This window comes from Physeter macrocephalus, chromosome 12, assembly GCF_002837175.3.
Source record: "Physeter macrocephalus isolate SW-GA chromosome 12, ASM283717v5, whole genome shotgun sequence".
NCBI classification, from domain to species: Eukaryota; Metazoa; Chordata; class Mammalia; order Artiodactyla; family Physeteridae; genus Physeter; species Physeter macrocephalus.
In genome coordinates, this window is record NC_041225.1 from 12,851,616 (window position 1) to 12,863,899 (window position 12,284).

Genomic DNA, 12,284 nt, shown 5'->3' on the forward strand with positions numbered 1-12,284 from the left:
AAATAAACAGCTTAATTCAGGGTGATGCGAATGAGAGAGGGAGGCTGAAATGACTTTGGATAGAAAGGTCAGGGGAGGTACTTTCAGCACTGACACCTGGGCTGGGAAAAGGACAGTGACAGGAAGAAGGACACGAGTCTTGTGAGCAGAAAGAAAACTGAGTGCAAAGACCTTGAGCTGGTGAATGAGGAGGTCAGGGTCCCTGCCCTGGAGCTTGCAGTGTAGACCAGATAACAGACGATGGATCCTAAGACATTACAGTTGGGCCAAGATTGATGACAAAAAAGAGGAGGAGTCTCTGGAGAAGGATAGATCACTCTCTCATTCCTCGAGTGTTCCTTTAGCACCTACAGTGGGAGATACAGTGGTGAGCACACAGTCACAGTCTACTATTACGGAACGTTTTTTCTGGTGTATATATGGAAAGTACTAGAATAATAAAGCCAGGTCCTAGGAATACGTTAGCTTTAGAAAAGGCAAGTTCCCTCTTCATTTGTGATTAGAAGCAAGGCTAAGGAGATAAGAAGAATGCCGGGAACATAGGGGAAACACATGCCATATGACTCAGCTTCTGTCATGAAGCCAGTGAAGGTAAAAGGGAAGCAGTTAGGGCTAATATAAGCACTGTATGGACTGTGCTCAGAAATCAAGGGAGAAACAAGAGAGTTAATAGTTACTGATTTTCTCCGGGGCTTCCCTGGTGGCACAATGGTTAAGAATCCGCCTGCCAGTGCAGGGGACACGGGTTCAAGTCCTGGCCCAGGAAGATCCCACATGCTGGGGAGCAACGAAGCCCGTGCGCCACAACTACTGAGCCCACGTGCCACGACTACTGAAGCCCGCACACATAGAGCCCCTGCTCCGCAACAAGAGAAGCCACCGCAATGAGAAGCCCACGCACCACAACAAAGAGTAGCCCCCACTCGCCGCAACTAGAGAAAGCCCACGTGCAGCAACGAAGACCCGACACAGCCAAAACTAAATAAATAAAAAATTTTTTTAAATAGTTACTGATTTTCTGGAAAAAACAAAGCTATAAGGACAGCAAACCAATCAGTGACTGCTGGGAGCTGGCATGGGTGGCAGAGTTGACCACCGAGGAACACAGGGGCATTTTTGAGGGTGTTATATCTTGATTGTAGTCACAGTCACCTGATTTCATGCATTTGTCAAAACTCACAGGACTGTGTACCAAAAAAGGTGAATTTTACTGTAATTAAACACGTGTTCTAAACACTACGCTAGGCACTGGGACGTCCAAGGTTTCTGTCTTCATAGACCTTGCATTCTAGTGGAAAAGATAGAAAATCAACATGTTGATTAAGACAGAATAACTACAGAAAATTACCTCTTCAAGGAGGTATCATTTGAGCAGAGGACTGACGACAGACAATACAAGACCCTGAGGGAGAAATGAGCTTGGGTCAAGTAACGGAAAAAATGCCAGAGCTCCTGGAAGGCAGTGAGTGAGGGGGAGAGTGGTGTGACATGAGGTTGGAGAACTAGGCAGGAACCAACCTGCACTGCACCTCCAGCCACAGAATATTTTGAATTTTATTCTAAGAGCCATGGAAAGTTCCTGGCCGTGACTCTGGTTTACATTGTAAAGATCACTAGCTGCTGTGCACAGGATGAATTTGAAAAGGGTTAGAGTGGAAGGAAGGAGATGAGTTAGGAAGCTGCTGCAGCATTTCAGGCAGAAGGTGACAGTGATCTGGACAAGAATGGTGGTAGTGGAGATAGAATCAATACTAATTATGTGATGATGTGTTGGACGTGGGGAAAAGAAAGGACTACTCAAGACAACTCGCCATTTTAGGCCCTAGCAACTGGGTAGATTGGGGCACTGTTTACCAATGTAGGGAAGGCTGTTTGGGAAAAGATTTGGAGATGAAAATCAAGAGCTTTGTTTTGAACAATATTAAATTTTAAATGCCTGCCAGACATCAAATAAAAGATATCAGTTAGGCACTGGAGTTTACAAAGTTTGGGACCCTAGAGAGTGATCTGGGCTGAAATGTACGTTTGTGAGTCATAAACATGTAGCTGTAATTTAAAGAAACTGAAGAGCCTACATTCAGATGCTTGGGCCTACATGTCTTGGTTGCCTCCTTCAACAGTAGTCTATGGGCTTCCCAGGAGCAGGAGTGGAGAGTGAACGGTGTGGGGAGAGCAAGGATTAGGACTTGGCACCCTCAGAGACTAGCTGGTTAAGAAAAGAGCCCTGAAATTACTGATCTCGTTAGGGGAAGAGGGGGTCATGTGTGGTAGGAGAGGGCTAAGGAACTGGGCAAAGTGGGTCGCCTTGAGTGGCCAAGACCGCACTGAGGGCAGGATACAGGTTTGGTGAGTCTGGTTGAGTGGCAGATACAAAGCTTATGATAAGAGAAATGGAGTGCTGAGTTAGTGATCTCAGAGATGGAGGGATGTCTTAGGACAGCAATCATCAGGAGTAGCATACAGGTAAAATAAAAATTTTCAGAGAAAAATATTGAAGAATCAGAAAATTAAGGAATGTGAAGATTGAGATGCTAACTACCTGTTGTAACCTGACTAATCCGTCTGGCATCTGCCTTCTGAAGGGTGGGGGCAACCAGTGCTTCCAATACCAATTGGTAAATTATTTTTAAAACATTCTCCTGACTTTCTAGTTGAAGGTGTTCAGTGATAATCTATGCATGTCATACTTTAGAAGCTTAACCATGTACCAAAAAAGACCCCTAAAACCATCTCCCTCTTTAATTGTATAACAGGAAACAGTTGGAAGAATGGCAGAAATCTAAGGGAAGGATCTATAAACGGCCTCCTATGGAACTTAAAACAAAAAGAAAAATAATAGAGGCAATGAATATTTCATTCTGGAAGAGTATGGAAAAAGAAGAGGAAGAAAAGAAAGCACAACTTGAACTATCCAGTAAAATTAACAACACTCTGACAGAATGTCTGCAGCTCATTGAAGGGGTGAGTGAGAACAATAAGCTCCCAAAGCTTTGCTGAATCTTAGAGTTTTCTAAACATTTTTGCTAAATATAGTATAGGGGAGATAACCTCTGTCTAAGCAGAAATTTAGCTCCTCCTTTTAATAGAGAGGAAGGGTAGTAATAATAATAAACATGTACTTAAATAATGACTCTTGTATGCCAAGTACTGTTCTAAGCACTTATATTATTTCATACAATTACATAACGACTATTACGATATTCACTTTACAAATGAAGCTGAGGCACAGAGAAGTTGGGAAATTAACCCAAGTAGTCTGGCTCCAGAGGGATCCAAAAGGAACTCTGCCTTCTTCATGTATTGAGGTCCAAAGAGTAAACATTTGACATTTAGGTATGAAGCTAAAGTCAAAAGTAAGGCCTCATGTAGAATTAGATTATCCTAAAGTCTCTAGGTAGCTATGAATGGCATCTAAATTGTATCTTGGATTTTGCAGATAAGGATAAAGTAAATGGTAAGCAAAGGGTATGATCCTTCGGATATTCCTTGAAGGAAAAATATATTAATAAAAAATAACTGGATAGACTTCTATACTAAGGTCCTTGCCTGAAGCAAACTCAGTTCTGTCCTTTGACTGGTAGTATTGTATATCAGCAAAAAAAAGGAAACCTTCAAATTAGGTCTACTCTGGGCAGTTTTTTCATTAGATTCAGTTAAACATTAACTACTTCTCTTTTGTGGAATTAAACTTCAGTTCTTTGTTTGTTCTTTCTCGTTTTCGTTGCATTAAAAAAAATACCTGGGGCTTCCCTGGTGGCGCAGTGGTTGCGCGTCCGCCTGCCGATGCAGGGGAACCGGGTTCGCGCCCCGGTCTGGGAGGATCCCACATGCCGCGGAGCGGCTGGGCCTGTGAGCCATGGCCCCTGGGCCTGCGCGTCCGGAGCCTGTGCTCCGCAACGGGAGAGGCCGCAGCAGAGGGAGGCCCGCATACCACAAAAAAAAAAAAAAAAATACCTGAATACATTTTTATTATTAAAAGCATTTCAAATAATACAGGTAAATTACTCCCACCACTCGCGCAGGTGCACGCGCACACACACAAGGTACGCACCCCAGGCTTCTCCCTGGAGGTGACCACTATTGCCCATTATCCTTCCAGACAATTTTTATGCATTTACTTAACAGTATAGGTATGTAGAGAAATGAAGTATATGGTTTTGTGAGTTGCACTTATTTCAGATTTTTATGTGTGTTCTTTGGTTGTCTTTTCTTGTGTTTTCCTAGTATCAGTATTATGCTGGCTTTGTCAAAGAGTTGGGTATTTTCCTTTTTTCCTGTACCCTGAAAATATTTTATTTGCAATTGAGATTCATTAGAATTATTTTGTTCTTTGAAGGTTTGGTAAGAACTTACCTATAAAATCATCTGGACTTTGGGGGATAATTTTCTATTTTTTCAGTTTTTTCCATGGTCATTGGTCTATTTAGCTTTTGTATTTTTTGAGCCAATTTTAGTAATTCTGTGCCTTTTATTTAAATCAGACTTGCTAAAGATTTCTCTATTCATCTTTTTAAAAGGCCATCTTTGGGGTTTTATTTTTTTTCTCTTGCATCAGTGTCTGCATCTATTTTTATGTTTATTTTTCTTTTTCTAGCTTTTTTAGTTGAAAGCTTAGAGCATTTATGTCAGTCTTATTTTATTAAAAAATATTTTTAGTGCTATCAATTTGCCTCTGAATTTAGCTTTGGTCATATCCTTCATGTTTGACTAGGTAATGTTTTGGATCAGTTAGAGTCAAGTCAGAAAAACAGAAACACAAGGTATCTCAATAGAAAGAATGTAATGTGAAGGTTGGTTTCACAGTGTCTTCTGTGAGTTTCCTTGAAGCAGACCCTTCAAGGAAGAAAGGGGAACAAAGAGAGGTTGGGGATATCAGAACCTAGCAGCTAGGAGAGACAAACCCTGGTGGAAGTGGGACTCCAACTCTAAGGAGGGCATACTACTAGCAGAGGGGAATTTGTATGAAAGTAATTTATTAGGAAGAGGCTCCAAGGGACAACTGGGAGGGGAGTTGGGGATGTGGGACCAGGAGGGGAAAGAGGGCATGCAGGGTTGTGGTATCAAGCAAAGTTCATGGAGGATAACTGTGGCACACTCCCGCATGGGAGCCCTGGAGACAGTGCAAGTCACACCTCTCAGAGTTGTGGGGGCAAGGGAACTTTAACATTAGTAATTCCATGATCATTGATTAATGGCTGCCCCTGGGGGGTCAAAAATGCCTAGGCATTTCTGACTCTGGACACATACAAAGAGGTACAGATGCTGGCTGTTGGACTTGGGAGTACTTTGTGAGCCTGTGTGCACACAAATGCTAAAGGAATCATCAAAGGGGATATGGTTGCCACACACAGGACAGACAGCAAAAATGAATCTCAGGTAACAGTGGCAATAACTTTAGGAAGCAGCTAGCACCCACTGGGTCTAGGGGAACAAAGAGAGGTTGGGGATATCAGAACCTAGCAGCTAGGAGAGACAAACCCTGGTGGAAGTGGGACAAACCCTGGTGGAAGTGGGACTCCAACTCTAAGGAGGGCATACTACTAGCAATGCTGGTGCCACCGGAGCTGGAGGAGGGGCCCTGCAGGGCTGGGATTCAGACCTTGAGAAAACGATGCTAGCTACCTGGTTGGTGCTTTTGCCTCTGAAGGAGCACAGTGAGGCAGAGTCTGTGAATGCCAGGGAAAAAAGGTAGAGGCTAGAACCAACTGCTGCTGCCAGAGTGAAGGACCATTGCTGGGGTGATGAAAGCAAATGGGAAAGAGGCAGTCCCCTCTCTTCTCCAGCCCTGCAACCTCCCTCTAGTGCCCCATACTGGCCGAGCCCATCAGAGAACTGCTGTCAAAGCAGAAAGTGATTTACAGAATTCCAGCACATTTACAGAATTCTGCACAACAAAGCAGAGGATAAAAGGTGGGTTTAGAGCTAAGAGATCATATCCTAATAACTGACATGTTCTCATTTTCGTTTCTAGTTTGAGATTTCCATTTTGAGTTCTTCTTTAATCCAAAAGTTATCTTAGAAGAGTATCTTTTTTTTTAACATCTTTATTGGAGTATAATTGCTTTACAATGGTGTGTTAGTTTCTGCTTTATAACAAAGTGAATCAGCTATACATATACGTATATCCCCATACCTCCTCCCTCTTCCGTCTCCCTCCCACCCTCCCTCTCCCATCCCCACCCTTAGGTAGTCACAAAGCACTGAGCTGATTTCCCTGTGCTACGCTGCTGCTTCCCACTAGCCTATCTGTTTTACGTTTGGTATCTTTTAACTCCCAGATATGTAGTTGGTTTTGTTGGTGTTGGGTTTTTTGGGGTTCTTTTTTTGTTTTTTCTGGCGGTCAATTTTTAATTGTACTGCATTGTGGTTGTGAATGTTGAAATTTTCTTTCTGGTCTTAATGTCTGATCAGTCTTGGTGAATGTTCCAAAAGTGTTTGAAAAGGATACGTATTCTCTGTTGAACAGAAATTCTACATGGGTATCCATTGCTCTCTGAAAGAAATATGCCAGAGTCTCTCACTGGCACTGTGATTTGTGATTGATAATTTCATTTTGTATTTCTGTCAACATTTACTTTCTATTTTTCAATGTTATATTGTTAGGTACTAAAGATTCATGACTTGCTTTGATTTTTCTTTTGTCTGATATTAATCTTGCCACACCTGCTTTGTTGTTCTTACAATTTGTCTAGTAAATTTTTTTCTATCTCTTTATTTTTAAAGGTATATCTCATGAATACATACAATTTAATTTCTCTAACCAAATCTGGAACTCCCTGCTTTTAAAAAAGTGCATTTAGCCCATATACATCTATTGTAATAATTATGCACATGTTTAACTTTATCTCTGCCGTTTTATTTTGTAATTCAACTTAGATGAATTATTTTTTGGTTTATTTTCCCTCATCTCTTTATCCAGTTTTCTTTATTTCATAAAGAAAGCATATAAATTGAAATCACAAAAGAAAGTGGTAAGTGTGAGTTCAAACATGGTATGCAAGTTATATATTCTTCTCATGGTTACTTTTGTTTCAAGTCTTCCATTTGAATTCTAAAGTTTGTTCACTAGTAACTTTATGTTTTTGAATGGTAAACTTTCTGAGTTGTTATGCTTGTAAAAATGTCATTATTTCACCCTCCTGCTGGATTCATAGTTTGGCTGGGGGAAATTTCTAAATTCACATGGTCTTCCCTGGAAAATTTGAAGTTACTCTTTCATTTTCTTTCTTACATCTGGAATTGTTGATTTACTAAAGTCTCATGTCAGTCTAATTCTCATTCCTGTATAGGTAATCCTTTTTTTCCCCTTTCTGGAAGGATTTAAGATTTTCCTTTTATCCCTTTTTTTTTTTTTTAATTGGCCATACCATGCAGCTTGCAGGCCCTTAGTTCCCTGACCAGGGATCGAACCCACGCTCCATGCAGTGGAAGCATGGAGTCCTAACCACTGGACCACCAGGGAATTCCCTCCTTGGTTTTCTAAGTATGGGTCTTTTTTCATCCATCTTGCTTAGCTCTCTGAGGACCTTGCAGTCTGAACACTTGTTTCTTTGTTCAGTCCTTGGGAATTTTCTTCTGCAACTGCTTTGAGTGTATGTTCTGCTTTGTTCTTTCTCTGCTTTTTCTTCTAGAAACTCTATTACATGGATATTGGAATTCTTGAGTAATAGATGTATCCTCCAGGACTCTTAACTTTTCTTTTATACTCTTCATTTCTTTGTTCTGTGGCACTGGGTTCTGGAAGAATTCCACAGCCAAATTTTCAGCTCACTGATTTATTCTTCAGCAGTGTCCATGTCACTGTTCTGCCTTTCTATTGATTCTTTTTCATAACATTCATTCTAGTTTTATGATGGCAATATTCTCATCACTCTGAAGATATTGACTACAGGTTTGTTTTTTATTTTAACATCTTTATTGGAGTATAATTGCTTTACAGTGGTGTGTTAGTTTCTACTTTATAGCCAAGTGAATCAGCTATACATATACGTATATCCCCATATCTCCTCCCTCTTGCGTCTCCCTCCCACCCTCCCTATCCCACCCCCACCCTTAGGTAGTCACAAAGCACCGAGCTGATCTCCCTGTGTTATGCGGCTGCTTCCCACTAGTTATCTATTTTACACTTGGTAGTATATATAAGTCCATGCCACTCTCTCACTTCATCCCAGCTTACCCTCCCCCTCCCTGTGTCCTCAAGTCCATTCTCTACTTCTGCGTCTTTATTCCTGTCCTGACTACAGTACTCTTAAAATGTGTTTCTCTTTGCTCCCTCAGCTGTTTGCTCCAGTGTTCATTCTTCTGGTTCTTGAGTTTTATGCCTCTTTCATGTAGTGTTGGTTTTCTCAAACATTAGTGATTCTTGACTGTGAACTTACCCTTGTGTCTTTCCCATCTCAGGAAAGTAGGAGGTGCTGCTTGGCTGAGTGTGCCAGTGCCTGGGTTTCTGGGCATGGTAGCTCTTCATATTCCTCCTGGTCCATGTCACTGCACTGCTCTTGGTACAAGGCAGAAGGGAACCAAACCAGTGAAGCCATTTTAAAGTTCCTTTTTGTAGGATTTAACCCTCTTTATCTTTATATACACCTGTGTGGATCCCCAGCACACACACATATACACCCATGACCCTTGCATACCTTTGCCATCCTTCATTCTTCTGTTAGGGTCAAGCAGAAATTCTGGTCACCATTCAGTGTTCACATTATTATGAATATGTAAGAAATACATGAATGGCTGATTACTCCAGGGTTTGGTTTGGTTTGGTTTGGCTTTGGTTTTGCATAAAAATGTAGAACATATTTCTTACTTTCAACTATGATAAATATTTTTCTATTTGGTCTCTTAACTTAAAATTTAATCATCAGTGTCAAAATTCATCGAAACATACTATTTAAACGGGTGCATCTTATTATATAAACTACTTCAATAAAATTGAATTTTTTTTTAATTCAAAAAAATATTGATCAGACTGATTTCTGCATACCTTCTATGATAAATATTAGGAGAGAATAACAGCAAGCAGTAATAATTACCTCTGGGTATTTTTCTTTTTTCCAGGGTGTACATTCTAATGAAATATTTGCCATTTTGTCCAGTATTCCTGAGGCTGAAAAATTTGCTAAATTCTGGATCTGCAAAGCAAAGTTGTTGGCAAGTAAAGGCACCTTTGATGTTATTGGGCTATATGAAGAGGCCATTAGAAATGGGGCCAGAGTAAGTATCTACCTTGAGTGGGTGAATTCTTAAAAATTCTCTTTCATATGACTTCTCTGTTGTTTGCAAAATGGAGGTTATGTAATGTAATGTTGAAGCTTCTAATTCACTTCATAAAGTTATATGCAAAATATGAAGTACAATATGTCCTTTATGAACATTTTAATTAAAATATTTATTTTGTAGAATATAGTGTTACATGTCAACCAATAGAATCACTTTCTTGTTAAGCGAATATGTCTCACTTTACACTCATTGTAGAAATAAGCACTTGTGAAAAGTAATAGCATAGAAAATTATAATGTAATGTCAATAGCCAATACTAAGAAAGTCATACCTCACCATAAAGAACCTAAAAATATATTAAACCCAACACATCAGTGTCCATAAATCAATAATTCAGGGCTATTTTATGAAATAACTTTTAATCCTAAAACCTAGTAAAACCACTGTCTATATATAATTTTTTTTAATAAATTTATTTTTATTTTTGGCTGTGTTGGCTCTTCGTTGCTGCACGCGGGCTTTTCCCTATCTCATTGCGGTGGCTTCTCTTGTTGCGGAGCACAGGCTCTAGGTGCACGGGCTTCAGTAGTTATGGCTCGCAGGCTCTAGAGCACAGGCTCTAGAGCGCAGGCTCAGCAGTTGTGGCGCACGAGCTTAGTTGCTCCGTGGCATGTGGGATCTTCCTGGGCCAGAGATCGAACCCGTGTCCCCTGCATTGGCAGGCGGATTCTTAACCACTCCACCACCAGGGAAGCCCTATATATAATTTTTTAATGCAAAGACTGCATTAAATAGTTTCATAACTCTTTTCCCTATAATATCACTTTCCATGTCATCATATATTCTCCCATACCTTTTCCATGATTGTTCAAAATCATACTTGTACATGGACATAGTTTAAATAAATAATTTCATAAGGTCTGTTCCATAAGGCCTCTGTTTCCCTCCCCTCCCATTTCCCACTTCCCAGAGCAAACTGAGTATTTTGTTACCTTGATAGTTTCAGATAACATGCTTATATTACTATTTCTTGATTTTTTTCTCTTTAGACATGATTTGTAGACATCCAACTATACAGGATGAGGATCTAACCTTCTTTCTCACACACACTCACACAGATCCCCAACACACACACATAGACACCCCTATCACCCCTGCAGACTTTTGCTGTCCTCCATATTTCCATTAGAGTCATATGGAAATTCTGGTCACTATTCAGTGTTCACATTGTTATGACTATGTGAGAAATATGCATTGAGCCATGTGGTATACACTATGATTACTTTGCCTTTCACGTACGGTTTTATAATTTTCCTGAAATTATTTTCTTGTTTTCCCTTTGCTTAGTTTTCTGAGTATTTATTATATAATTAATTCCCAAACTCTTCTATATAATTATCTAAATTTCTCCATACTTTCAAAACATTAGATATTCTGTTGATTTCTTTTTCTCAGAGACTTTTCTCCCAGACCCTTCTTGATCTGTTCCAGGCTCGACAGGTTGTTCTTTACCCCTGTCTTTATTGGCTGTCATTCTGGGATCTCCTTTCACCAAAACCCTCAGATTCCCATTTCTTCCTGCATTGCCTGATTCTTCTCCAAAACTTTTCTTCTCTCACCATTTTTTTTTTTTTTTTTGGTGGGTAGGGGGTTGTTCTCTATTGCTCATTAAATGCTTTACTCAGATGCCAGTGAAACTGGGCTGTTTCAATATAAGAGGTGGATTTTAAAAAGCTTGTTAAAAACTCTGGACACAGATGAGGCTTTACCATAGGGTGATTTGGCTGAGTCAGTTGAAGAACCCTCAATATCAGTGTCCTCAGGTCTTCCTTCTAAGACTGGTTATATTCCCTGAAGAAGACTCATCCAGTCTTCTTCCCAGGAACTAGAAACCAGGCTACCAGGTGTTATGGGGGAGGAGAGAGCTGGGTGTCTCAACCTTCAGCGTGGAAACTTTCATTTATCCCTTTTTTCAGTAGGCACTCCCACCCTCAATCTTGCAAGATAGCCCCCAGAGACTTGGAGGATACATGGCCAGTGTCCTGTTTGGATGAAGGTGGGAGGGGCACAGTCACCGGGCTGCATGGAGTTCAGGGATGCAGGGTGGATTTGGAGGTCTGACCATATTTATTTATTTACTTGCTTACTTCCCGAGCCACGCGCCTTGCGGGATCTTAGTTCTCCAGCCAGGGATTGAACCAGGGCCATGGCAGTGAAAGCGCCGAGTCCTAACCACTGGACCGCCAGGGAATTCCCAGGTCTGACTGCTTTTTGACAGATGCTCAAGGGCCCTCCTGATTTTGACCCCTCCATCCATTCCTCAGCCTTTCAGAGGCTCTGGGGTTGAATCAGGTTCTTTCTTAGCCACACTGCCAGCTTAGAATTTGGCTCTTTCAAGTTGGTCAAACTGCTTACCTCTTCCTTCTACATTCGAGCTTCCAAAATCTTGTTGCTGTTTCTTCTATTCCCTGTGGTTATTGCCTCCTTTTTAATCCCTTTATTATAATTTCAGTAGAGTTTCAAGAGTGATTAGAAATAAATGTGTAAAAAAAAAGAAAAGAAATGTGTACTTAGTGCGTCGTCTTTACCTAGAAGCCTGTGAAAATATAAAATACACTTAATGAGTGTTTTATATAATTAAGACCTTTTGCAATATATTCTGTACATTTATTCCCATTTCTTAAGCTTACAGCCTTTTAGATTTTGTAAAAATGTATAGATAGCTTTGCTTTTTTATGCTCTGTTGTCAGTTTCTATCTGTTATTTACTTGATACAGAGTCCCAGGTCAGGCACTATCAAACTCTTAGAGGAAAACCTAGGCAGAACACTCTGTGACATAAGTCACAGCAAGATCCTTTTTGACCCACCTCCTAGAGAAACGGAAATAAAAACGAAAATAAACAAATGGGACCTAATGAAACTTAAAAGCTCTTGCACAGAAAAGGAAACCATAAACAAGACCAAAAGACAACCCTCAGAATGGGAGAAAATATTTGCAAATGAAGCAACTGACAAAGGATTAATCTCCAAAATTTACAAGCAGCTCATGCAGCTCAATAACAAA

The 12,284-nt window shown here is 40.4% G+C and overlaps 1 protein-coding gene across 4 annotated transcripts in view; it reads left to right on the plus strand.

Annotated features, from left to right (window-relative positions):
- The window catches only part of CKAP2L (cytoskeleton associated protein 2 like), a 34,973-nt gene that overhangs the window by 12,552 nt on the left and 10,137 nt on the right, over positions 1-12,284 (plus strand). For all 4 annotated transcript variants that reach the window (XM_007120406.4, XM_007120407.4, XM_007120405.4 and 1 more), the window contains 2 exons: positions 2,754-2,961; positions 9,058-9,213. In XM_007120406.4, the coding sequence (XP_007120468.1) occupies positions 2,754-2,961; positions 9,058-9,213 (364 nt within the window). The remainder of the gene's footprint in view (positions 1-2,753; positions 2,962-9,057; positions 9,214-12,284) is intronic.